The following is a 26,173-nucleotide window of genomic DNA, read 5'->3' as shown; positions in this document are numbered from 1 at the left end:
CCTGAGCTGCTGAGTGTGCCAGAAGTGCTGTATTTTGGTGGGTTTGTGTTCAAGTTGGAACTGATGTTTCTGACTTTTTAAACTCATCACAAAAAGCCATTTTTTCCTTCGAACCTTTGTTATAACTGTGGGCTATTAGAAGACAAAAGGCGGTATAAAGAATAAGGAAATTATTATTTCTTTTTCTTTTTGACTACAAAGAGTGATAAAAGCCTGGCCTAAGTAAGTGGGATGCTTTCTCACTGAAGTGCAAAGTACGAGTGCTCGAAGTAGCAAGTGAATAGTTAAAAATTCAGTCAGCACAGGCTTGCATAAAACTGATGTACTGTTTGCATCCCTCTTAAAGTTTCAGAGTAATAAATGTAAAGTGTGCCATAGTGCTTTCTTCTATCAATAACTGCCATACAGAATGGCTTAAAAACAGCTTTGAATCATTTCAGGATTGATGTACAGACTGGGAATAAGCTCACAAAACCAATACAACCCTGAGAAATGCTTGATGATAGCATAAACAGCTTTGAAAACTAGCACACTGTGGGGGCAGAATAAAACTCCCTGCAGTGCAGATCTCGGTCACAGAAGCAGCCCAGTGTCTCCAGAACCATCATGCATCAGGATAGGGATGAACAGAAAAGTAGGTAAATTCCCTGTTTGGCTCTTTATAAAGGTGCTGTTGTATAATGTGGTGATCTGGTATTACTTTTGCTGCTTCTTAAACGGGAGATCCTGCCCTTACCAACCTTGATGCACCTCTTTGTCCTGCTCAGCTGTGCATTCCCGCTCCCCGCCTTCCCCTGTTCCCTTTTACTGTGTGGCAAGTCAATTCCGGTCAATAATCTGGCAGAAAACAAATTCCGCAATAAAAAAAAAGAAATCCTTTTCCAACAGATTACTGACTTGAGTCGACTCATTGTGCGACGAGTACTGGAGCGTGATCTGAGAAGAGGTGAAGATGGCGCAGATGTCCCTGCGCAGGGGAGCGGGGGTCCCTTGCTGTGAAGGTGATGAGGCGTGTTCAGCTGTGACACCGTAAGCCCAAGAACACGCTATGGCATCAGCTGGAAGGGAATAAAATTGTGTTTGCTTATCTGTCCTTTCAGCGTCACCCACAGCGCTACAGGTTGTGTTGTGACCGTGTACTCAAATATTGGGACTGTTAAATCGCTTTAAAACCCTCCAATGAATATCTGTGCGGTAAACCTGGTTTTCTTTGACTGTGTAGAACAAGCACAACTCCCCCCCACAGTGAGCACCACGCTCAAAAACCGCATCATCAGCCTCAAAACGCGTACTTTGCCAGAGCAGGTCTCTCCTGGGGGCGGCTCCATTTCCCCCCCTCCCCTTCAGGAAGGGCTCCCTGGACGCTGACCCCCGCTGCCTCCCGCCCTGTCCCCGCCGGAGGGGACCGGGCCGGGGGCGCAGCCCTGTGGTTCGCCCCTTGCACCTCCGGGGCGCCTGGCAGGGGCAGCTCCGGGCCGCCCTCCGGCCCTCCCCACGGCCCTGGCCTTCCTCGGCGCCGGCTCCTCCTCCGCGCCGGCAGAGGGCGGCCGAGCGAGGGCGGGCAGCGCCGCGCCGCCGTGCGCAGGCTGGTGGCAACCATGGCCGTCCTGCTGGAGACCACGCTGGGCGACATAGTGATCGACCTGTACACGGAGGAGCGGCCCCGCGGTAGGAGCGCGGCGGGCCGGGGGAGCTGGGAAGCCCCGAATAAAAGAGCAGGCGGGGCTGGGGGTGGCCGGCTGCAGGTGGCGCTTGCAGCCGCGCCCGGACGGATGGCGCCCGGCTCGGCGAGGAAGTGCCGGGTTGTGGCTGCCGCTGTGGTCCGGTGGGGAAGAGGACGCGCGGCCGGCTGCTGCCGAGCTGCCCGGGGTTTCCCGCCGCTCGGGGAAGGAGCAGGGGCCGTTAGGCCGCTCCCCACCCCACGCCGTGCCGGCCGCTCGGCTCCCTCAGCCGCGCCTGGTAGCGAGGCGGGCCCGTCCCTCCGGGTCTCGCGACTTGGGCCTTCAGCTGCCGGCGCCGCCTCCTGAGGGCTTCAAAGCCGGCAGCGCGCTTCCTCCCGCCCGCTGTTCTGTCGCGACAGGTCGAGCCCCCGTCCTGGGGTTAGAGCCAGGCGGGTGCCGGGCTTTCTGCCGTCGCAGCCCTCCCCGGGTGCAGCCTGTGTGGGGGTGCGTTTGAGATGCTTACAGGCGTCAGTTGCTCTTGGGAAGCTTGGGTATTTTCTTTTGTTATGCTTTTATTATACCTGTATTGCGTAATTATTCATAACGTTAAGGAAACGTAATATATTCTAAATAGAAAGGCAACTGTGATCTTCTTTCCTGTGTGTTTGGAAAGAAACTGGGGAGAAACGTGCATTTCTGTACAAGTAGCTGCATTTAGGGTCCTCTGAATCACTAGCGGCAGGCTTTAGGAAGGGAGGAAATGTTACCTCTCCTTAGGGCATTTCTCACAGCGCTTATAGGTTGTACGCTGATAAGTCTTAGCACAGTCTGCTCCAAAAACACTCTTTGACACATTGAATATATATACTTATGCCTGTAATATCTATACTTACTGTATCTGGGATTTTCTCTAATGTTGGTACAATTTCTTACAGCTTGTCTGAATTTTCTGAAGCTCTGCAAAGTCAAGTACTACAACTATTGTCTTATTTATAATGTACAGGTGAGTATTGTCAGTTCCTTTTTTTGTGTTGGTTTAAATTCGCAAACATGAAAGCAATATCTTATGTATTCTGCTTTGTGATAGAGGGATTTTATTATACAAACTGGTGACCCCATGGGAACTGGCCGTGGAGGGGAATCCATCTTTTGGTAAGCAAAAGTTTAACAATTTGACATATTATATGCATCTCAAATTACTGTGTGTGGTCCTGTCTGTATGATGAACTAAGTTTGCATATAGATTTAGTGGCTTTCCATTTATCTTGGAAGAGAAATTTGTGACATAAATTATTACAGTGTGGATTAATTTATTTTTACAGAACAGACTTATCAAAATACATATTCACTTTATGCCTTAGAAATATGTTATCTGCTCCATGTAAGAGCATACAAACAAACTCACCCGTGCCAAAAAAGAGCCTCTCTGAAATGCCTCAGAGAAAAATCTTTTGTTCCCTGTAGTATAAAGTGAATAATGGAAGTGTACAGGTCCATAAAAATGTGCGTGGATGCAGTGTAAATTCTGGTTTTATTTAAATGCCAATATAAATTTTTTTAAGATGTTTTATTTACTGTTTTACAGCATTTCTTTATCTCACTTCTAAAAATTTATTTGCCTTTTAACATATTTATTATATATATTTTCAGTCAACTGTATGGCGATCAAGCTAGATTTTTCGAGGCAGAAAAAGTGCCGAGAATTAAGCACAAGAAAAAGGGAACCGTGTCAATGGTGAACAATGGTAATGATCAGCATGGATCACAGGTCAGCATACAGTGTTGGAAAGCCTTAGTACACGTCTAAGTAACTAAAATGAAAATTCCCTGAATTCACAAAGAAGCATAACAATGACAGTGTCATCTCAGTAGCATCATCTTGTAATATGGTCAAAAAGCATATAAAAAAACAGCCATAAATAAGTATTTTGCATAGTGTTCCAGGTGCCAATAGTTATTTAATTACAGACAAGAAAGAAGATTGAAATGCTCAGATTCAAATCCTGTCCTAGATTAATTTTATAAATTATGTTTTTTAGCATTCAGTCCTCTTTATCTTTTTCCCTCTGTTTATTCGCTTCTGTTAATACCTAGATGGGATTTTGCTAGTGTATAGAATGGGCAGGAAAAAAATTCTGTAGTTAAATGGAAGTAAGGGGGGGAAAAAAAAAGTAAGGAAGCTGGGTTTTGAAATAATCTTAAAACTTTCTGGTTATAATTTCATGTTAGTTTGAAAACTGAAATCATATCACAGTTTCCTCTGTATGGTTACATGAAGGTGTGCATTAGTAATATAATGTAAGTTTACAGTTTTATACCAACCAGTGGTGTTGTAAAACAATTTTTGAAAGTGGTGGTGTTCCCTGTTCACAGAGTTTTTGCTGTAGGTATATTGGAAACTCTAGTCTCATAGAATGATATTATTTCAAAATTTTGATTTTAGATGCATTGTCACTTTTATATATTAAAATGCCTAACTTGTAGTATTCATATGTTTTAATTTAAAAAAGAGCGTTTTTTTAATAATCAAAGAGCAGTTTAAAAAAACTACAGTTTTATTCCAGCTAGAGCTTGTAATATGTGGAGTTAACTTTGCTGCTTCCCTGCATTGTATGTATAAAATTGTTGGGGGGCGGGGGAGAAATCTTAGGAGAAAGAGATGACATTTGTATTTACATTTAAGAATGCAGCTTGTTAGCACATATACAGGCATATGGGAATGTATGCAATTCCCAAGAACGTTATTGCAGCTTTTTCCTCGGAAAATAAAAATTCCAGTAAAGAATTATGTGGGGTTGGCTTACAGATATAATGTAGCTTACTGTAACCAGGACCAAATACTAACCAGTCTCAACTGTGCTGCAGAGAATGAGTGAGGTGTTACCAGTCAGACTGTAAAGAGTGGATGTAATAGTTGTGTTCTGTTATTTGTGCATATCTGCTTCTTCCTCCTTTGTTCATTACTAAGAGTCCTCTGGCTTTCATTTGTTACCAAGTGTTCAGTAGGTGTCAATTTTCGTAGTTTCAGTTTTGCCCTGAAGCAAAACACCTGATTTGTGTTAGGATCCATTTCAGTGCCTGTTCAAGCTGATCTAAGTCAATGCTACTGTGTTCTAGTTCTCTCAATGCTACTGCATCCTAGTTTTTGGGAGAGAAGGGTTTGGAGCTGTGAGCTTGTGCAGAGGGAGATTTGTGTGAGAGAGCCTCTCTTCTTCAGGCAGTGGCTGTGAGCTGTAGCTTGGCTCACTGTGTTCTCAGACCTGATGAAAGAAGACTAATCTTCTCCCTCAGAAGTCAGGAATAATTTTTTTCCCCCCGCTGATTTCAGTGAGAGCTGTACCTCTCCTAAGGTAAAACTCGAGCCCTGAATTTTTCTGTTTACTGGTTTTGTATCTTTTGTAGTTTCTTATTACTACAGGGGAAAACCTGGATTACCTTGACGGTGTGCATACAGTATTTGGAGAAGTGACAGAAGGCATGGATGTATTGAAGACGATTAATGAAACTTTTGTAGATAAGGATTTTATCCCGTATCAAGATATCAGGTGTGACTGTTTTAACTTTCCTTTTTGAGGAATATGTTATAATTAAACAAATTAATCTTTTTTTGGAAACTAGAGTAATATAGCAATGTCAGGTGACCTGTACATGGTATCTTAAATACTCTTTTATTGCAGTATTATTGGTAAAATAAGCAGGCACTAAAATAAACAACTGTATAAGAAAATGCGCAACTATATTGCCTTTACAAAAGCGTCAGTACTAGTATTTACAAGCATACAGTATGTTTGGCTGTTTAAGATGTAACTGAGAATCAGTGGGGATGGTTTTCTGTTACTTGGGTAAAGAGAGTTTTATTTGCATGTGACTGATGCAGGTCTTGATTTTGTTTTCTATAAGGATAAATCACACAGTAATTTTAGATGATCCATTTGAAGATCCACCTGGCTTGTCTGTTCCTGATCGCTCACCAGAACCTACTAAGGAACAGCTAGATGTGAGTGTTTGTGACAGCATCTTGGGGAAAAGTTGGAAGAAATAATTAAATAAATTTATCCCTATTAGTGGCCATCACAGACGTGGTCAAAATAAGAATTCTGTCTTTAAGACTTTGTCAGTCAAATCTATATCCTAGACTTACTACACATTTTTAGCATAGGAAGATAAGAGATGTTCTTCTACTACGCAAGCTTGAGTTCTGGTATGTCAAATGCTTGTCTGTTATATGAGGCTATTACTGTGTTTAATGAAATACAGCTGCTTAATCTTTCAAGAAAAGGATAAAAGGGTGACTTGGGTGCTTTCCCCAATGACTTATGGTGGAGTTAGATTGGAAAACCATATTTTAGATTTCTAATTACAGTGTAGATAAGCAAAATATTAATTTTTGGCATTACTGTTTTTTTATACTTTGGTAGAAGACAAAATATAACTAATTTTTATTAGTATTAAAGTGCTTACTGCTGTTTCCCTTTTAAGTGTGAAATGGTCTGTTTCAGTGGAAGTAATCTTGGTAATTCTTTGAGTTATATCTGCAAGCATGCATACTATTGTGGTGAATTTGTTCAAACAAGGGATTTGATAAAAACATAATTGTGTTTATTGATAACTTACTCATAGCATGCAGTTACGGAAGTTGCTATGTGAGATTATCTCCTTGTATGGAAGGGGTTGCTTGAAACAATAAATAAATTGACTGGAGAGAATATTGTTTATTTTTAAGCCTAATAGGTGCAATTACAAGATTGGAATTAGGCTTTTGTAGTACATCTGCACTGTGGTTAATCCCTAATGTACCTTTAGATGTGTTAAATGGTATAAGGAGTTTAATAGCTCACTGCCAGCTGCGTAAAGATTTGAAAACTTACACTTCCCCCATAGTCTATCTGTAAATACAGCTTTTGGTGTAGAAATGCCTGTAAGAAGGGCAGCATTCTAGAGATGCTGATGCGGAGAAAAAAATTAAGCCTCAAATTCTGCATAGATTGTAGGCAGGATGTAGATGTGTGTGGGGAAAAAAAAATAATTGTTGTGATATACTATATTTAATGTTCGAGTCTTATTAGACACCACAGATATTTGCAGTGTTCCTTATCTTAATTTCTGATAGGAACTATCTAGATTAGAAATGAGTTGACACTTGTGGTGAGATGTCGAATGTGAGATGGGAATATAAAAGAATTTAGAATATCTAACTGAATATGTTTCAAATTGTGCCTGAAAGTTCATACATAGTTCATAGTGCCTGAAACACAATACGATAACATTTTTTCTCTCTTTTTTTTTTGTTGTTTTTTTTTTAATCTAAGTGGAAAGACCTGTTCTGCAGAGGTGCAATGCTTCAGCTTTTTTCATGTTTTGGGGCGTGAGGGGGGAGGTCATGCAAGTAATATTTAGAAAGTGGGAAGGACTTTTTGGCCATGGCATGGTAATAAATAGCTTTTTTCTTCATTTTTCAGAGTGGCAGAATAGGAGCAGATGAAGAAATTGATGACTTGAAAGGACGATCTGCAGATGAAATCGAAGAAGTTCAGGCAGAAAAAGAAGCAAAAACTCGTGCCATTCTTCTGGAAATGGTGAACATCTCTCTGTGTTTACCTTTTAGATGCTATTCCTCTGTGTGTGCATGTTATGTTAAGTCTAGGAGGATGTGGTACAATGAAAAGGATTGAGCATGAGCACTGGAGGTGGTTTTCTGATAAAACTGATGATATTTCATTCTTAGAGACACAATTAAAAGCGGGCCAGTGGAGGCTTTATTAAAACTTGCTGGAAATGGATTCAACTAAAAAACGTAACATACGTAATAACACTGCTGACTATCTTTAATTTTGGAAAAGGTTTAGTATATGTGGGAGAGAGCTTTGCTAATTTGAGATAATCTCTTCCCAATACATATATGTCATTGAGATTGCTTTATTCATATATGTAATGGCTGTCTTCCATCTGTGGAGTTAGTTGAATTCACCATTGCTTAACTTTATGTTCTTCCTTCTTAAATATAATATTTGGTAACTGCTGGCTGTTGTAAACTCCATATGGTAACAAAAACATTTCAATAGGCTTTGAAGTCCCTTTTGTTTTAAAATTTTTTTAACAAAAAAAAAAAGAAAAAACCACACACACTGCTGAAGGATGGGTGAATTCATGGGGATTGCAATGGGGAAAGCAAGTAGTAAGTATTTGTGACTTTCATAAAGTCCCAGTGGCGGAATTGCAAATAGATAAGCATTTTTAGGTGCTAGGGAAAACAATTTTTAGTGACATTGAGTAGGAAAAATATTTTATTAATTTTTGATTTTGTGGTAGGAACATGTCTGAGATCATCCAAAAGATGTGTTGCCAGTGTGCTTGTAACAATAAAATGTAGAGAGCTTTAGGCAGAAGTGATGGAAGTCGTCTTCTGTATGCCACAGGTGGGAGACTTACCAGATGCAGAAGTCAAGCCACCAGAAAATGTGCTGTTTGTTTGTAAACTGAATCCTGTGACCACAGATGAAGACCTAGAGATAATATTTTCACGATTTGGTCCTATTAAAAGGTAATTATTGTAAGATAAAAAAGAAGACCTTTTTTGCTGAAACTGAACTTGATTCCTACCAGTCTGTTTAGATTTGGGTGTTAAGTAGTATTCTGGTGTCTCCAGAGATTTATCCTGTGCCTGTATGTATTTGGATAGAGACCACAACAATAGTGATACAAAGTCAGATCTAGCTAGATGAGCATCCTGTCCCAGCAGTGGTTTTAAGTGAAAGCCTAGGGAAGTGTAGGAATGAGGAAAGCATATTCTTTCCATTTCCCCCATCCTCTCCCTCCTTTCATCAGTTTTTAATCTCAGATGCTACGTAAGCTAGATACAGTCTCTGGGTTTTTCTTTTGCATGGAAGTATGTATGGTTTGGGATAAAGCGACAAACGTTTCTGGCATCCGATATACTTCCTGTTAAGGTGTTCTTCGTACCTGCTGCTTTTTTCAGTTTTGAACTTGGGTCTTAGTAATTTTAGTTGATTCCTCCTAATACTGGTATTAAAAGACATGATGGGCGGTGAAACCTTCTTTTCTACACCTCTCTATCCCATACCCCAAAGGCATCTTTTTTTCTTGCTAAGAGTGCTAGCTTACACACTGGTGCTTTGTAGAGGAATTTTCCTTACCTTGATTCCCCTTTCTCAACCTTTTTCTGTTCTTTTGTTTTCCTGTGGTGATGAGAGGATGAGAACAAACTCCTTTTCTAGTTAATGCTGAAGCTTTTTTTTTCCCTCAGTGCACAATTAGGATTCCCCCCAGTGCTTATCTTGTTGTGCTTACCGACATTGAATATCATTTGCTGTCTTGTTCAGTTGGTCTCCTGAGAACTTTCTGCAACTCTTTCAGTCTGAGTTTTTGCCTCCTTTAGCAATTCAGTATCGTAAGCAAGCTCCACTGGTGACCTCTGTACTTTCTTGGTGAGAAATGACTGTTTACTCTTACCTGGTCTTTCACATGTTTATCAACGCAAAGGTGTTTCTTATGCCATTGCTGCTTAGTTTCCCAAAAGCCTTTGGTGTAGGAGTTTATAAGAATTTCCAGAGGGATTTTGAAAGACTGCATCAAATCGTCATCACGCATAAACATATTAACTCTTTCAGAGAACTTCACTTCGGTTTATTCAGATGGCCCTGAGTACGTCCTATTTATTCAGATGTGCTTTCACTCTGTTCTGCATTGAGTTTCTACCAGTTTGTGCAGTAGCAGCATACAGGCCTGCGGACTCCCAGATCCATCGATAGTGATGGATCATGTGTGAGTGAAATCAGCGTTGGGTTTGCCACTCTTAGGAATTTCTTATACTTTTTTTTCCTCTATCAGTTTGTTCAGTACCTCTTCTGCAATCCTTCTGCGTTCAGGTAGATTCTCTGAATAATCCAGAGGAGGGTTCTGGCACAAGACTGTTCTACCTTCTTCCTCACTGATGAATACTGCAAAGAATTCATATAGCTTGTCTGAATGGCCTTGCCGTCTTTTTTTTTTTTTCTTTTATTTGTTCCTTTGGGTTTTTTTTTGATCTTGATCATCTTTTGGATTGTGTATCCTAATCCTGATTTGTCGCTTTCTCAGTACACATGGGGGAGGTCTCACTTCAGTCTCACCTTAATACCACATTTCTTGCCCTTGTTGCTTGTCTGAACTCCTTCAACATCCTGTAGTCAGAGCTCTCATGTCATATACAAGAGTTTGGTAATGCTGATGCAATACTGTATTGTATTGTTCTCATTTTGCATCTACTGATTCAATATGTCAGGTTTCTTATTTTGGCCAGTGAACTGCCTGATAAGGTGGCTGCTAAAGAGGTGCTTGCTAAGAAGAGAAAGTTTGTCACATGATGTCTCTTTAAGCTTTCCTTAAAATGACTGAGAAAACAGAATGTGACATTTCTTGTCTTGCATTAGTGAAATGCAAGAAGTCAATAACAAACAGTGATGTTGGAAAATAGGTTTTGTTTCATGAATCAGAAAATCATCCCTAGTTCTACACTTCATGTTAACCACTTTTGAGTTAAGTGTAGCAATTACTCAAGTAATGTCACATGCATTTTTTTTTTTTCTGTGCAGACACCCCCACATCACGAGGTGTCTCAGAATCAAGAGTTATAATACCTTCAAGGGGTTTTTGGTTTTGTGGTTTTTTTAACTGTTACTCTCCTTTTTAAGTAGTGCCTGCTTATCCTATTTTTTTTGCTCCAACAGTATTGACTTCTTATTTTCCTATCAATTTTTCAGCTGTGAAGTGATTCGAGACTGGAAGACCGGTGAATCTCTTTGTTATGCTTTCATTGAGTTTGAAAAGGTACATTTTTTAGGTATACTGTGTGTGTATTCTGCTTATAAAAGTTCATTTATGGTATACTTCCATTAAGGAAAAACAATGAAATCTTTAAGTGTGGGATAGCTAATATTTTTTGCGTACTGACTGAATTACAGAAGTTGTAGGCTCTAAATGAGGCAAACGTTTAAGTCTTTCTCTATTCTGTTCTCTAGAAAAAATAGAGAATTTTCTCCATTCTCTATTGCTCAACCAAGCAATAACAATATGTTGTGCTTGGGTTGTCTTGAAACCAGCGGGAGGGGAGCAGGTTGCTTTTTTTTCCTCCTGAGCACATTAGGAATCTGAAGAGTTAAAAAAAAGGGAATGCTAGGAGAGAAAAGAGGCATGCTGCATAAAGAGAGGAGGGTGTGTGAAAGAAGGTAGATTGGTGTGTACATGAGTGTCCTGTAGTGGACTTGTAAATGATGCTCGTTTTTATCAGCGTGCTGCTCTTGCTGTGAGATTGATAGTAAAAGTTCTCTTGATGGTGCATAGCTTCTTGTTTGTATCTACTAATCTCTCTAATCTGTGAGGAAAACTGGAAAACACTGGAGAAGCGTTCTCGCTTTTCTTAAGCGAGAACTACTTAGGTTCTTAAAATGGAGCTTTTATTAGTTTTTGTCCTTTATTTCCCTGTTTTTCTGAGTTTACATGTGCCAAACATGTAGCTGGATTGGTGAATTTTTAAAACAGTGAAATGAACTGAAGAACTGGGATTTGAAATGCTTACATTCAGACAAAGACTAACAATTTCTTTTGAAATGGCACAATGCAAGAACTATGCTTTAGGCAATTTTAGGAAAAAAAAGTGTGCTATTAAGCAGTGGAATTTGTGTTTGAGCTCTTCAGTGAATATTGCTATGAAATAATCGTGACTCAAAATTTTCTGGAAACATTAATATCAGGAGGAAGACTGTGAGAAAGCCTACTTCAAAATGGACAATGTGCTGATAGATGACAGGCGGATACATGTGGATTTTAGCCAGTCTGTTGCAAAGATTAAGTGGAAGGGAAAAGGTTGGTACACTTGTGATTCTTTGATCCTCATAACTTCTAAACTGTAAGTTTTATGTAAAGAGAAGCGATTGTTATGTGCTTAAATCATCTCATCTTCAGGGATATACATTTTCCTGATGTTGTAATAAATTGAGCAACACAGTTGCTGGCTCTTCTCTTTACTTGTTCCATAAGAAAAAGAAGGGCTTACTACTATTATATTAACGTTACATTGCCATGGATTACACTCTTATCAGATGTATTTTTGCCACTAAATCATTTGTTCCTCTTAAGCTTTTTTTTTTTTTGTATTACTTATTAGCAAAGTAATATGGCAGTACACTGTTACTTTCCAGTTTCTTTTCTTTATTCAGTGTATGACAGTTGGGTGTATACAAGAAAAATTCACTATGCAGGCCAGGGGTTTTCCTTCTTCACCTCCTGTAGGTCAAGCATATTACACATCAGACTGTATGCTATAGAACCCAATTCCAGATGTTTGAGGATGTTTCAGGAGGAAAGAGATTGCGGGAGAGGTGGATACAGTGGTTATTTGGTTGTTGGGGACTTGGGGAAAACACTGGACTTGGAGATGTGACTGTGTATTGCACTGGTTATCTTCTTGTGTGTCTTCGCCTAAAAATGCAGTCATCCCTCAACGGTTGGCATACCATTTTTCCCACACTGGGGACTAGTCATGGGCACTGAGGTACTAGAACTTGTCCTGCACAGAGCTGAGATGACTGTAATCTATACTGCGCTCTGCAGTGCATCCTGTGGCTAACTAACCGACTATGTGGAAAACTTTCTTTACCTGGATAACTTACGTCTAAATTGTCCTAAATATTGGAAAGCTAGCTATATTGTCATCTTGTGCTTCTGTGGTACCCCAAAAAAAATGACCTAGGGGATGCATTCCACCTTCAGTAGCCATTTCTTGGAGCTTGACCCCTACAAATCAATGAGCCCTGACGATATCCACCCAAGGATTTAAGAGAGCTGGCTGACATCATTGCGAGGCTGCTCTCCATAATCTTTGAGAAGTTGTGGAGGTCAGGGGACGTCCCAGAAGACTGGAAGAAGTCTGATGTAACCCCCATCTGTAAGAAGGGCTTAAAGGAGGATTCAGGAAATTATAGGCCCATTGATCTAACTTGGGGAAGTTATGGAATTAATCCTCCTGGGGAATAACACAAGTCAAATGAAGTTCGTGATTGGGAAAAGCCACCATGGATTCACCAAGGGCAAATCGTGCTTGACAAACCTGATCACCTTCTATGACAAAGTAACCTGCTCAGTTAATGAAGGGCAAGTGGTGGACATTGTCTATTTGGATTTCTCCAGGGCTTTCAACATGGTTCCCCACAGCCTCCTCCTAGAGAAACTGATGTGTTAAGGTCTAGACAAGCGGTCTGTGTGGTGGGTGGGTAACTGGTTGACTGGCTGCACCCAGAGGGTGGTGGTGAATAGCTCCTTTTCAAACTGGCAACTTGTCACAAGTGGGGTCCCTCAGGGATCGATACTGGGCCCAGCGCTGTTTAATGTCTTCATAAGTGATCTAGGTGATGGGATCAAGTATACCCTGATGAAATTTGCTGATGACACCAAACTGAGTGGGGAAGTGGACGCTTTGTAAGGGAGAGACACTGTCCAGGAAGACCTGGATAGGCTGGAAGAGTGGTCTAACAAGAACCTTATGAAGTTTAACAAGGACAGGTGTGAGGTCTTGCATCTGGGAAAACGTAAGCCAGTGCAGTATGGGCTGAGATCTACCTGGCTGGGGAGCAGCCCTCTGGAAAGGGACGCGGGGGTCTTGGTGGACAAAAAGCTCAATAGGAGTCAACAGTGTGCTGCTGCGGCAAAGAAAGCCAATAGGATGCTGGGTTCCATCTACAAGGGCATCACCAGCAGAGATAAAGAAGGCATTATCCCAGTCTACTTGGCGCTTGTCAGGCCACGCCTGGAACGGTGTGTTCAGTTTTGGTCCCGGCTATACAAAAGAAGATGTGGGCAGGCTGGAGAGGGTCCAGAGGAGGGCCACCAACATGATCAAAGGACTGAGAAGCCTGCCATATGAGGAAAGGCTGAGAGAACTGGGTTTGTTCAGCCTTGAGACAAGAAGGCTTAATGGAGGCCTTGTCACCATGTTCCAGTGTTTAAAGGGTGGCTACAAAGAAGATGGAGAGTCCCTTTTTACAAGGAGTCACAAGGAAAAGATGAGGGGTTGAGGGGTAATGGGTACAAGTTACTCCTGGGGAGATTGTGATTGCACACAAAAAAAGTTTTTCACAAAGAGAACAATGAGCCATTGGAATAATCTCCCCAGGGAAGTCGTGGATTCACCAACACTGGACACTTTTAAGGTTCAGCTGGACAGGGTTGGACCAGATGATCCTTGAGGTCCGTTCCAACCTGGTGTTCTGCGATTCTGACCTAGCCAGTTAATAGTGCAGTTTTAAGTATGACCGTGAGGTGGCAGCACGTTGCTGTAGAATAGTTTAATCTCTGAGCTGGTACTTTCAAGTGAATGGATGGAAAATGAAATCAGTCGTCCCCCTCTGAATCAAGATAGGACAATATTTTTTTTTTAAATAACTTTCTCTTTGAATTCTTATAATGTAGCTGTCTCAGAGGTTTCCTTTTGTGCAGCCCAGAACAAAAAGTCATTTAATAATGAGAATATTCTTTAGGCTTTTATGGTAACAGAATTTTCAGTAGTGTGACATAGGACCTATAGTCAGTGGGACAGAACCAGTTGCTAAATCCTCCTTTGTGATTCTGTTCATGTGTTGCCTCCACTGGACAAGAGTGAGGAGAAAGCCATATGTTGTCTAATGGGGATCTGCAAGCAAGAGAAGGACAGAAAATCACAACTTGTCCTGCTCTCTTCTACTCTGTTACCCAGATGTCAGTGTTGTTTCTGGAACTGTACCCTGCTATGAATCTCGGTATGGTTATGAAGAGCCCTTAAATTCATAAGCAGAATTTAGCGATAGGTGCAGGTCTCGGTTGTTTTTCTTAGCTGGAGTGAATTGAATATATTTTTGTATGGACAGGTGGGCGGTATACCAAGGACGATTTCAAAGAATACGAAAAGGAACGTGACAAACCTTCAAAACTGGCTCTGAAAGAGAAGGTAAAACCAAAGCAGGAGTATCCTTTTCTGGTCAAAGGTATTTTTTGAACTAAGTACAGTTCATGAAAACAGCCTGGAAAAGACTTCTTATTCCTAAAGCTTGCCAAATGGGTGGTTTGATGACGCTTCATGTAACCATTGGGTGTTTGAGGTGGAATTAAGTATTTTGCATTTTTCATTTGGTGACTTCAATTAATTTAGTAAAATCAGAACATGCTGTTTCACTTCCATGTTGTGTGCAGGTAAATAATGTTCCCAGCCTAGACCCCTGGAATGATGTATGGCATAACAGTTTTTTAAGTAGTTTCACAGGGGACCTGCTGCATCCAAAAAGAGATTGTAATGGTAACTAATCATGCTCTGTGATTATACTTTGCTTGTGGTGAGCATGAGAGAAAAGAAGACCATAGCTTGTTCAGATATTCCATAGGTAGACAAGAAAGGAGAACTGGGAGCTGGCTGTACTGTTTGATAGAACATAATTCAGTCATTTTAGCACAGCTGATTTTTCTCGGTGTGTGTGATCCTATTCTGACTGAAATACATAGTGAGTCTTGGTGAAACCTGGTCTGATAAAAAGGGATTTGTTTGCTTCATGAGCTTTTATGTTCTGCTGTTTATTGATATTAAGTAACAGATCTGTCCTTAACCAACGCCATCAGTGCCAAGTATGATCTGGTGCTGGATGAGGATATAGAAGAGTCTCAAACAAGTCAGTCGCACTTGTCTAAAAAACAAAAGAAGAAAAAGCACCACCACTCTGAAGATGAAGAGGATGACAAGAGGGCAAAAAAATCTAAGGTACTTACCTCTTCATGCATTAACTTTATACACGTTTATTGTTCTCCTAATAGGAGAAGCCAGGAAAAAAAAAAAGGTCTGATACTGAACTGAGGACATGGTGTGCGAAGTCCTGTAAAATACAGCAGTTGTAAACGTACAGAAGGCTGTACTATATGTACTGTACAGATACTAATGTATCTGTGAAAGAGGCTTTCCAAATCTTTCTGGACTTTTGAAGCTTGGCATGTTTGAATGGCTTTTTGCAAAAACATCCTGAAGAGGCAATGTAGCCTCTCATAAAGTAGGAGATCTTCAGCACTTTGAACCTGTTGTTTCCATATTCTCAGTCATAAATTAGTAGTGAGTCATATTTCATGAATGCAAACCATTTCTTATTTTCTTGCCAGACTAGCATGTGTTGTTTTTTTCCCCCCTATGGAATCAGAAACACATTCTCTTTGCGTTATATTTTTTTTATTCTTCCATAACTGTTTTGCGAGCATTTGTGTAAAATCTATATGCAGGTTTGCTAGCATCTGTATTGTGGACCCATATGGTGCTGTAAGACTTGGTCTGTGGAAGAGATCATCAGGAGACAGTAGTTCTGTCATTCATTAGTTCCACTGCAGCCTGTCAGGTCAGCGCTTGGAATAGTCAAGGTGCTGATGTTTCATGGAAACGATGTCTTCAAAGATAAAGTGGAGGGTTAACCACCACTGAAGCATGAGCATTAGGGAGAATTGAGCTAAGCTGAAAAACAAAAAAACCCAAACCCCAGTATTTTAACAGTGCAAGCTTTATGAGTGAGAACAAAGCTGTCTTCTAGCAACTTTGCATCAAGTGATGAAGTTCCAGCCGCAGTACATAAAGCCATTGAGTACTGCTTTAAGTTGTGTGTACAGAGGGTATACATGATCCTGTTTCATTGCATCCCTTCTTGCTGTGATGTTAAAAATAGCTTTTGTCATGAACGTTAGCAATTAAATTTTTTCAGTGCCACCAGTGAGCCCTATCATTCGTTCGTGGTACAAGTCTTTTTGTCACTGTCTGTATACTAATTCGGTCGGGATCCTTTGGGTGGAGGGCAGGGACCTGTTCAGATAATTAAAACCTAGATTGGAGCATATACATACAAGAGGTATGGACTAAGGTTGGTTTAGACTTCTGTTTTTTTGGCTGATTGACATTGTCGTTTTAACATTCTTGAAACAGATATTCCTGGAAGTTTTCTTTGTTCTTGATGGTTCAGAAATTACATGTGTGGAACTGTCTGGTCACGTGTTATCGCAGAGAAGGTTTTAAAATCATTCAGATGTCTCCACCCCAGCAGGTGGTACAACAAGTACTGGCAGCAACAGACTTTTAACCTCTGCGTGTTATAATTGTTACAAGGGGACTGCAACACACATTAGCAGTAGATTTCGTAGCACAAAAATGTGAGGATGGAGGGATTCCTGGTGCTGTTTCCAGGTTCTAGAAAAGACTGTTTTCTAGTGTTTGTGATCTCTTCTGTGTCTCTGTATATCTTTGTGATTTAGTCCCATTTCTGTTGTGGTTCATTCACGTAGTCTACTGCTGCTGTATTCTGGTATGTGCTCCTTTCGCACTGCGTTCCTCTCTGTTGTTCACCTTTACCCATTTCAGTGTAAAGAGCTTAGCCTTCTTATGCCCAAAATCACAGGTGGAGGCTTACCTCCATTGTCTGATGGCAAGCACCATAGTACCCTCTTGGAGCTGTGAAAATTAATATGTGGGAAGAATTTTTCTCTGTCTGCACTTGCGTGTTCTTGTTAGGGTGTATAGTATGCATGTACTGAGCAGTATGTTCTCAGTCTAATATAGAGATTCAGTAAGTATCTTGCACATGGCCCTTTCCAGATGAAATCTGCAGGCAGCTTTGCTGACAAATCCTGTTTAGCATATACAAAATGTATTCATCTTTTAAAAAAATTTTTTAGATTTATAATATGGGCATAATTTGGGGAACTCGTACAAGAACAGGGAAAGGAGGCATGCTCTTGAGGCAGAGTATGTTCAGTGTGAATGCTGAAGCCAGCACAAAGCATAACAGTATGGAAACTTTTTTGATGAATGGCAGCATTTTTAGTATAGGCAAAAAAAGCATTTTCCCTTAACCCTATTTTGGAAATACTAGAATATATTTGAGGTAAGACAAAACAACAGCAGACCTTTCACAACTAATTGGCCAGTGACATAAGCTTCCACCCTGAGCCCCTAGTGTGGCAGAGATTTTAATTAACAGAGAACAGGGTCTTATAATGGGAAGTTCTGGCAACTGAAACTGCAGTCTGTGCTACCAGCTCCAGGTATGACTGAAGGGGTTTTATTTTCCAAATAGTTTCCATGATGTTGAGTCATTTTTCTGTTTTCTTGCTGTTTCCTTTTTTCTTTAGTATATTTTGACTCATCCTTTTCTTAATTTGACACCTGTTTCCTGAATATTCAGCCTCTGTGTTGATATTTTAAAAGTATGTTTTTGAATCTTGTGCTGTTTGACTTGATTCCAGAGGGTAGAAGAGGTAGGGTGTTGTGGCTTGCCTTCAGTAGGTAACAGGATGTGGGTATGGAGCAGGAGGCTGCACTACCATGTGGGTGTTTGATTAGGATTTGTTAAAGTTTTTTTGAACACAGGTCATGCTTCGGCTTGAGATCTATATTATGACTTTGTTCTCTTCCTGGTTTTCTCTGTGTTTTTTGGTTACTTGGATATTATTTTTTTTTTTTTAAGATAACTGGATCTGTGGAGGAATATAGCCTATCCAATGGATTTTTGTGAGACACAGGGCTTCCTGACTTTCAGGTTTCTCTAGCGCATGGTTTTGGCAGAGATACTGATTTTTCTGCTTTTAATTTCCTGCCTTTACTGCTTATTGGACACTCTTCTATTTATACTCAGGGTCAAGTTTGATCAAAATCTGCCTCCTGAAAAGGCTGTCTCTATTTGTTTGGCCCTTTTAACTGTTAACTAATGTGCTTAATATACATAGAGGTGGCACATTTATTCTACTTTGTGGTCATGATATTTCCAGCTGATTTACCTGCAAGTGCTGTTTGGCAAGTTACTACTTCTGGCAAAGACAGCCATGAACTTCCAGAGAGGTGTCTTTCCCGCTTTTCGTATTTCCTTCCTTGTGTGTGTTCACCACCGCAGTGCTGGATTAAGAATTGGGGTGATCATTGCTTACTCACTGACTGATAAGAGGCTGTGATCCTGGATTGAGAAATCTGGACTTCAGCAGTAAGAGGCAGTCTGTTTTTAATTAGGAGTCTTTTTCTTCCTTTTCCAATGGGAAAACAACATCTTTCTGACATGGATAGGGCATAAAAGATTTGATTTCAAAATACTGTTATTTTTAGTAACTTAGAGTGTTTAAAAAAAAAAATGACCTTTTTCTGTGCCAAAGACTTTAAAAAGGTAAACTCTTATTTAAGGAGAAACGTAACCAATTTTTTTTAGGGTAACTAAGATGCAATTCATTCTATTAATTCAAATTACTAGACTCTTTTCTTTACACTGCTAGCTACTGTGATGACCTTTTTGTGGCACTTTCAGACTTGCCCTGTGTTCCTGTACCATAGGTGCTTCTGTGGATGTCATTGTGCTTAGCTGGCTCCATTCTCATATGACTTTTTTTTAATCCTTTCAGCAAATTGCCCTTTTCTGTGGCATTCAACATGGGCTAATTGTATTTGCTCTGAAGTCTTCATTAACCTGTTCCCTGCCCTGACTTGGCTGGTAGCCCGTCTCCAGCGTTGGCTTGCTAGAATTTTTAACTGAGTGCTGTTCTGCTTTTCTCCTGTTTCTCCCATGTGCTGGGAGGAAACTTGAGCAACAAAACAGCTAGAAGGCAGCAGTTTGTCTTTCTGGCCACTGTTTTTGTCTTGTTCCTCTCTATTCCACCACCACTGTGTCCATTTTCTGATGTTTACTCAGACCCTGCCTCAAAGGGGCTTGGAACCTGTCGTCTTGTTCAAATGTATGGAGACTGAGGCTTTTAGGTAGAAGAGTAACATGGCTGTGCATCATTCTGAAGATGGACAGACCAAGCTTTTATAAATAGCTGGAAGCACCACTCCTTTTTGGTGGATTCAGATTTTAAAATCTGTACTGAAATAAAGTTTGACAGTAAAGATGGGGAATAAGCATTTGGCCACCAGTGAGTTTACTGTACATGGCAGTAGCAGAAATTTTTGGTTATGTAGATAAGGATCAAATCTGTGATTACTGATGTGCGTGTTGATCCATGGTGTTTATGTTGCTTATCGTAACTCTAGTATTTCAGCATTATCTAAATAATTCTAAAGGTGGTGTTTGCTCTGGGAACCATCCTAATCACTGCCTTTCTAGATAAAAGCTCTGTTTGGAGTAGGTTTTTTTTTTTCAGTATTCTTTTAAATAAAGTTTGCTTGTTTGTACATGCAGTGTAGGTTTTAGCCATACAATTGTGCATGCTACTGTCACGAGTACATAATTAGAAAAATGAAAATTGTATCTGAAATGAAGAATGAAGTACTGTATAATTTAATGCAGACATTTTCATAGTTCATAATGATCTGTGTTTAAGTGTTGTTATTAAAATTCCATAAAATGGTAGCTGTCTACTGGAGCATATAGTGATACTAAACATTCAGGTGATCATACCTTCAAAATAAAAGTGCCTACCGCTTTCTTAATAGCAAGTCGTGTATGTATCTTTCTGCAGGATTCTGAAGCTCCCTCTTGTATTTTGTTTGCCTGTATGTCTTAGTTGAATAATAAGAGCAAAAGATTTCAAAACTCAGTGTGGTATATTAAGAAAAATCTTTAGTTCCTTGAAATGAAATGGCAACTTTCTAAGTGATCTTTATCTTTTTACTTTTAAAACTGTTATGATGCTGTGGCCTGTATGGGTGTTGGTGTCTCCACGTAGTCGTTCTAGTGTGTTGTGATCTTGTTAGTGTGATGTTTCACCATCTGAGAATTAAGCCATCTTTCCTTCATTTACTAATACCCTGTCTCAGTGGCTTTGTATTATCTGTCTAGTGAAACAAGCAAAGCAGGTGTTCTACTGACAGCAATTCCTTCTTTGTTACATAAACCTCATTTCTCTCCAGAGCAAATCTGTTCTGTGCACTGGGCCGCTCAGTCAGCATTCTCAGTGACGATATGCAGAAAGCCAGGGAAATTCAAAATTTCCTGGGTTTTTTGGCTACCTGAATTTGCAGCATTTTTCTTAAAGATTTTTTGTGTGTGTACTCGGACACCATTACTACTTGTAGTACATACTGTTGGTCTCTTCCTTTTGGGCCATTTTAAATTAGGTAGACTCGTACCCCTTAGAGTTTACTATGTCTCTGTATGAGCATATCCGAATGTGTTTTCTATATGAGTTGTACCCATCAGCCTGCAAAATACAACTGTTTCATTACCTAGTTATTGTTTGACTGTACATTTAAAAGGATTGGATTCTCCATGCTGCCTTTTCTTGTGGACTGCTAGCTTCAAGGAAGTGAAGTTTGCTTGTGTGTGCGCACGCATAGTTTTGGTCTTTGTAGTGCTGCTGTTTGTTTTTCCAAAGCCTAGAATTGCAGACATTAAGGATTATTACAGGCAGGTCTTAAAAAGTGTTCTGCATCTTCATAGCACTGGAGTGCCTGTGAGGCTTGAACCAGAGCCTATGATTGGGATACTTCTATTACTTAGATAAGAAACCGAAATCCAAATCTAGCTTAGAAGCTTTTGTGATTCTTATGAAGAGTTTGATAATATCCATCGGAGTGGAATCCCTGATATAATCAGTTTTTGCTACAGCTCCTTAGGAAATACAAGCAGCAGCATGCCTGGCAGATGTGCTTTTTTTTCGTAAGTGCTGCCAAAACCTGTAGACTAATCTTTGTGTAGTTACAGTGGGTTTTTTTTTCTTTGTTACCTTTTTCAAATAATCATGTGTGTGACTCTGTTTCAGGTAGTACCAGGATTAGCTAAGGAACCAACTGTGCTTGACTCTTTTCTAATTCTCTTCATGCCTTTGTGTATTTTTCCCTTTTGTCTGTAACTGCATATCTGTCCAATTCCTTTAACAGGATTCTGATCGAAAACATGAAGGAGAACGCTGTAGAGAGAGGATAAAGAGTGAGAAGAAAGACAGGCATCGGAGTCGCAGCCGGTCTCAAGAGAGAGAGTGCACTTACAGCAAACAAAAAGACAAATACAAAGATGACTTCCGAATAAGAGACTGGGATAAAAAAGCAGACAGAAGCAGAAGTCCTAAGAAATCAAAAGACAAAGAGAGGTCCAAGTACAGATGAAGGATAAGGAAAAGAGAGAGGAGAACTAAAATATGGCTTCTTCCAGCGTTTCCAACATTCTCTCAAATGGATGTGCACTTACTGGGTAAAAGCAGTTACCTTCTGTTGGCAGCTTGGCTTTATAATTCTGTGACTGCCAGAGTAAGCCTTGATTCCAAAAAGGTGTTTCAATAAAGTATTTCACATTAGTGAAATGGTTTGGGTCTCCGATAAGGAATGTTGTCTAAAGCTTTTTGGAAACATAAGCACGCACCAACAAGTGACTTTCCCTTCTCCACTGTGACAAGATGTGTGGGACATTCCTCCTTTCTACAAGGAGGTTGTATTTATCTTTCAGCATTTTCAGATGCTTTGGCAATGAGTGCGATAGAAGACCTGGGGAGACAGAAATGTTCTGTGCACGCTCTTTCCAGAAAGAGGGCAGATACCCACTTGTATATGAATACGCAAAGCTCTTTGTTTCTTTCCTTTAAAATTAAATAGATTGGTTGGCTTCTGGTTGGCTTAGTCTTGTCAGCTCTGTTTGCTGACACCACTGTGCAGCAGTGGTTAAAGTCGCTGAAGTTATTGCTGTACCGCTTGCAAGGGTGATGGAAGTGCTACACCGTACAAAATCAATTGCACGTACTTGCTCGCTTATTTACACAGATCACTTGGCTGTGTGGCATTGCTGGAGGATATCTCTAAAAACTGAGATTCGCTTGATACTTGGCCCATCTGTACTCACTGTTAAAGATCTGGCCTCTAGTTGCGGGGGGTCCAGCTGCTGTGATGTCAGGCAAGTAATGTGGGTAAGAAAGAATAGTCATTACCAGAATTAGCAGAAAAGCAGAATTTGTACCTTGCCTTGTATTTGCTAAAGCCTAGATGGGATTAATTTTCAGGTTTCCTGGCAGAAGTAGATCGGATAATAACTCTTCATCCGCAAAGGAATGCAGGTGGTGTTATCAGAGACTGGGTTCTAGTGGAAGTTGGCAAGCTCTTAAATGTCTGGCTTGCTCCGATAAACAAGACCTCGCCATTTAAACAGTGTTATCCAGTATGCATACATTTTAAGAACATGTATGTCCTCCTCTTACTCTCTGGAGGAGGAGAGATCTTGCATAGTCAGGAAGGGAGGGAGAGACATGGGGAATAGTATTTGTCTTTCCTTCCTCTCCATGGAATGTGTGATGGCTCAGAGGCAGCCTGCTTTGATGAATAAATTCAACTTTTCTTTTTATGATTGTGGTTTTTCTGTAATATTTGCTGTAGTGTCTGTAATATGTAATAAGATTTTATAGCTTGGTGGCCCTCATTGAGACGTGATTTGCAGGACAAAGACTAAATCTAAAATTCAAGGCAGCCAAGAAGAGAGAAGAGTTGCTGCAAATTACTGTGCCCTGGAGGGCCAGTAGCTGTGCCTGGCTAGAGTATTTGAATGGACTGTATGCAGAAAGTGAAGTTCTGATTAAGATGCATCTATGGAAAGGCTTGTACTAAAGGAACAAAAGCTGCTGTTTAACCCATGCAGAAAAATCTGACTAAGCAGGCCAGGCCCAATGCCTGGAATATCCAGACCCAAGCTGATGGAAGATAGTGCGGGTATTGTATACAGGAATGTGCTTTCCAGAGGCAGCTAGCCTGTCCTCCGTTTGTTAAACATTGTGTTTGGCTAAGAAGCTGCCTTTTGCTGAATCCTTTCTAACTTCTGTGTGCTTCAAAGCATGGAAATAGAAATCCAGGGGTTTCATAACTGTCTCCTGACAAAATTTTTCGAAGCATTCACTGGGGACCTGCAGGGGCCTGTGCCATCCTTGCAGAGTCTGAGCAAGAGAGCAGGGCCTGCCGTCCCAGAGGAGCAATAAAAAGAAAGCCCGCTCTTGGGAGTCTGTCGGGGGGAACCTGGGGCTGAGGACTGCTCGCTGTTCCCGCCAAGAAAGTTTCTGTCTTCAGTCTGGGCATAAGAAGACTTCCAAGGAACTCTACTAGGCCAGGATATGATGCATTGGGGGTAGTGCTGCTGAGGCAGTAGGTTTTCTCTAGCTCAGCCTGCTTTGTTAAAGAAACAAGATTTCCACTGTTGTACTGCCCTCAGTTCTTTTCCACAGCATGTTTTTGACATGCAAAAAACACTGGCCAAATTTGACAAGCATGTGGAGAAGGTGAAGCAATTGTGGTTTTGCTGCTTTTAGGAAATGGCAATAATAGAGGGGAAAAAAGCGTCCACGCTGAGGAAAAAGTGGGATTCTTGCTGAACACCAGAGAGCCTCTTAGGGGAGAGATGACAAAATTGACTTAACAGCATGAAGAGTTTCAGCAGGCATTCCTAGGCTTCTGCTAGCCCCCAACTACTGGGGGACGTACACAATTTCTTGTTTAGAAACAAATGTCCTATATGAGGTGAATGTGCTCTCTTCTCCGCAGCAGAAACAACTGTTTGTTTGGTTTTTTTCTCACAACAGATAAATGCTTAAGAACTGAAAGTTTACGTGAGTAGTGTATGGAAGTAAATAGTCAATTTGTGTTAGTGGTCAAAGAGTCTTCAGAATAAAAGGTTAAAAAATAAATACATCCAAAAGGTGTATGCCTTAGTGCTTTAAAAAACATACCCAGTATCTTCCGATTGACACAGTTACCTCTTAATATTTTTAAGATGAAACTTTCAAATGTGGATGTTTCAAAAATTAGGTGATGGCGTAAAAGCTCACGATTTGGAGGCATGTACTTAATTTTAGGTACTACTAAATAAGACGGCCTTTCTGGGTTACTCTGCTAACACTATGGAGAGATCGCAGTTCACCTGGTACATATGGATGGCCAAGCCATCCATGGGATTTACTGCTACGGTCATCAGAAGTTATGGTTGTGTACATGTGGTTCTTCTGGAACTGACACAGATGAGCTGCATGGTCAGTTGAAACCACAAATGTTTCCTGCTCTTCCTGTCCTGCCAGAGGTACTAGAGCGGGCAGGACTTTTTATTATCCGGGAGTTGAAGAGTTGACTTGTTTTATTCTAATGAAAATTCACACTTCCCTGTCCTTGTTTCCTTTTTGTCAGTGCTATCTCCAGCCTTGGTTTCAGTATTGGCCTTGGTTGTTAAAAAGCAGAACAGAACAAAAAACTCTACCTTCCTTTATAATGTTGAGAATAACGTTGAAAATGTTGCAGCAGAAACATCAGCTTCCTCACTTTGGCTTAGCTGAGGCCTGTTTGATGGGGAACTCTTCATGCTTTAGGCTCTGTTCAGAGGTTAAAGGCTTAAAAACCATCTCCTTAGAGTTTTCTGTTGGATTCCCTTATTTGTAACGACTTAAAAATACGATGTAGACTCTGTAAACCCTTGTATTCCATGGATAAGAGGAAGTTAGAGCCCTATTTTGTAGTCATACATTGCTGTTCCTTTATTTCTCTGCGGACTTGACCAAAACGGTGTATGAATGGGGTCTGGTCTTAAAGCACCGAAGGCAAGAGAGAGGCCAGGGTTTTGCAACAGAGATCCCATGGGCATCACACAAGTGAGTAGAAACAGCATAGGGATTGTATGTGAGCGGTGGTTGTTCTAGGATGGGTGTCTTGGTGAGCAGTTACCCAGAAACATTCATGGTACCCTGCGTTCATCCTGGTGTGTCCTCTGCCTGATGGCTGTTGGCCGTCTTGCTGGTGGCTCCGTGTTTCTTTTCTCAAAGATCAGGAGCGGGTTTATGAAACTCCCTGAGCATAGCCCCGGGTTGTGCTGTGGGCGGGTTAGGGAGCTGGCAACACATAAGCCTTTGTCAAAATCCCCTTTTGGCACAGTGACTCGGTGTGTTTGCTCCTCCTTTGGGATGTGCGCCAAAAGAGTTCTGCGCAGCCCCATGCGTGGACGGCAGAGCGTGCCATGCGTCCCCGGTTCTGGGCTACCAAAACTCTTTACTCTCTGTAGGTAAAGCTGTACCCCCTTCCTTCCACTTGTCAAAAACCCTAACCACCACCCAAACAAAAAAAACCCGAAACAAAGCACAGTCTGTGTCCCCCAAATTATTAACTATTTGGACAAGCATTTTAATTGCACATTTAAGAAGTTTCATTCAAACTTTTCAAGAAGTTCAGAAGCATTTCTGAATCTGTTGCTGCTCTTATCTTTGTTCATCTCACCCGCCTATAGCCTGATTTTTTTCATATAAAACTTGTGTGTTACTGACAACAGGATTACATGTTTTGCTTGTTAGCTTCCTAGAGCGTGGATAATATTCTGTCAGTCACCTGTTGCATCCGTAGGGATAGCACAAGCAATTTGGAAAATGTTAAATTACCCCAAGGTTTATGTAATTACTTGCTCCAGGGCAGTATTTTTGTGTAAAACTTTTGGTCTGGTTACTGACAGAAGGTGCTTTTTCGCACTGGGTGAGCCGGTAGCAGCTTGGTTTAAAAGGCATCAGTAAAACCATATTAAGGTTTAGGTCTTCCAAGTATACAGTAA

General features: G+C 40.8%; 1 protein-coding gene across 1 annotated transcript; it reads left to right on the top strand.

Moving 5' to 3' along the window:
* The first annotated feature begins 1,510 nt into the window (after positions 1–1,510).
* Positions 1,511–22,951, top strand: PPIL4 (peptidylprolyl isomerase like 4). Its single transcript, XM_074580385.1, has 13 exons — positions 1,511–1,668; positions 2,597–2,664; positions 2,749–2,813; positions 3,312–3,429; positions 5,064–5,206; positions 5,562–5,658; positions 7,121–7,237; positions 8,078–8,202; positions 10,421–10,487; positions 11,411–11,522; positions 14,558–14,654; positions 15,300–15,438; positions 21,505–22,951. The coding sequence occupies exons 1-13, from the start codon at positions 1,599–1,601 to the stop codon at positions 21,727–21,729; spliced, it is 1,443 nt and encodes a 480-aa protein (XP_074436486.1). The 5' UTR covers positions 1,511–1,598; the 3' UTR covers positions 21,730–22,951.
* Positions 22,952–26,173: the final 3,222 nt, after the last annotated feature.

The sequence above is a fragment of the Larus michahellis genome, chromosome 3 (assembly GCF_964199755.1).
Source record: "Larus michahellis chromosome 3, bLarMic1.1, whole genome shotgun sequence".
In the NCBI taxonomy this organism is placed as follows: domain Eukaryota; kingdom Metazoa; phylum Chordata; class Aves; order Charadriiformes; family Laridae; genus Larus; species Larus michahellis.
This window is presented reverse-complemented; position numbering and strand designations above follow the sequence as displayed.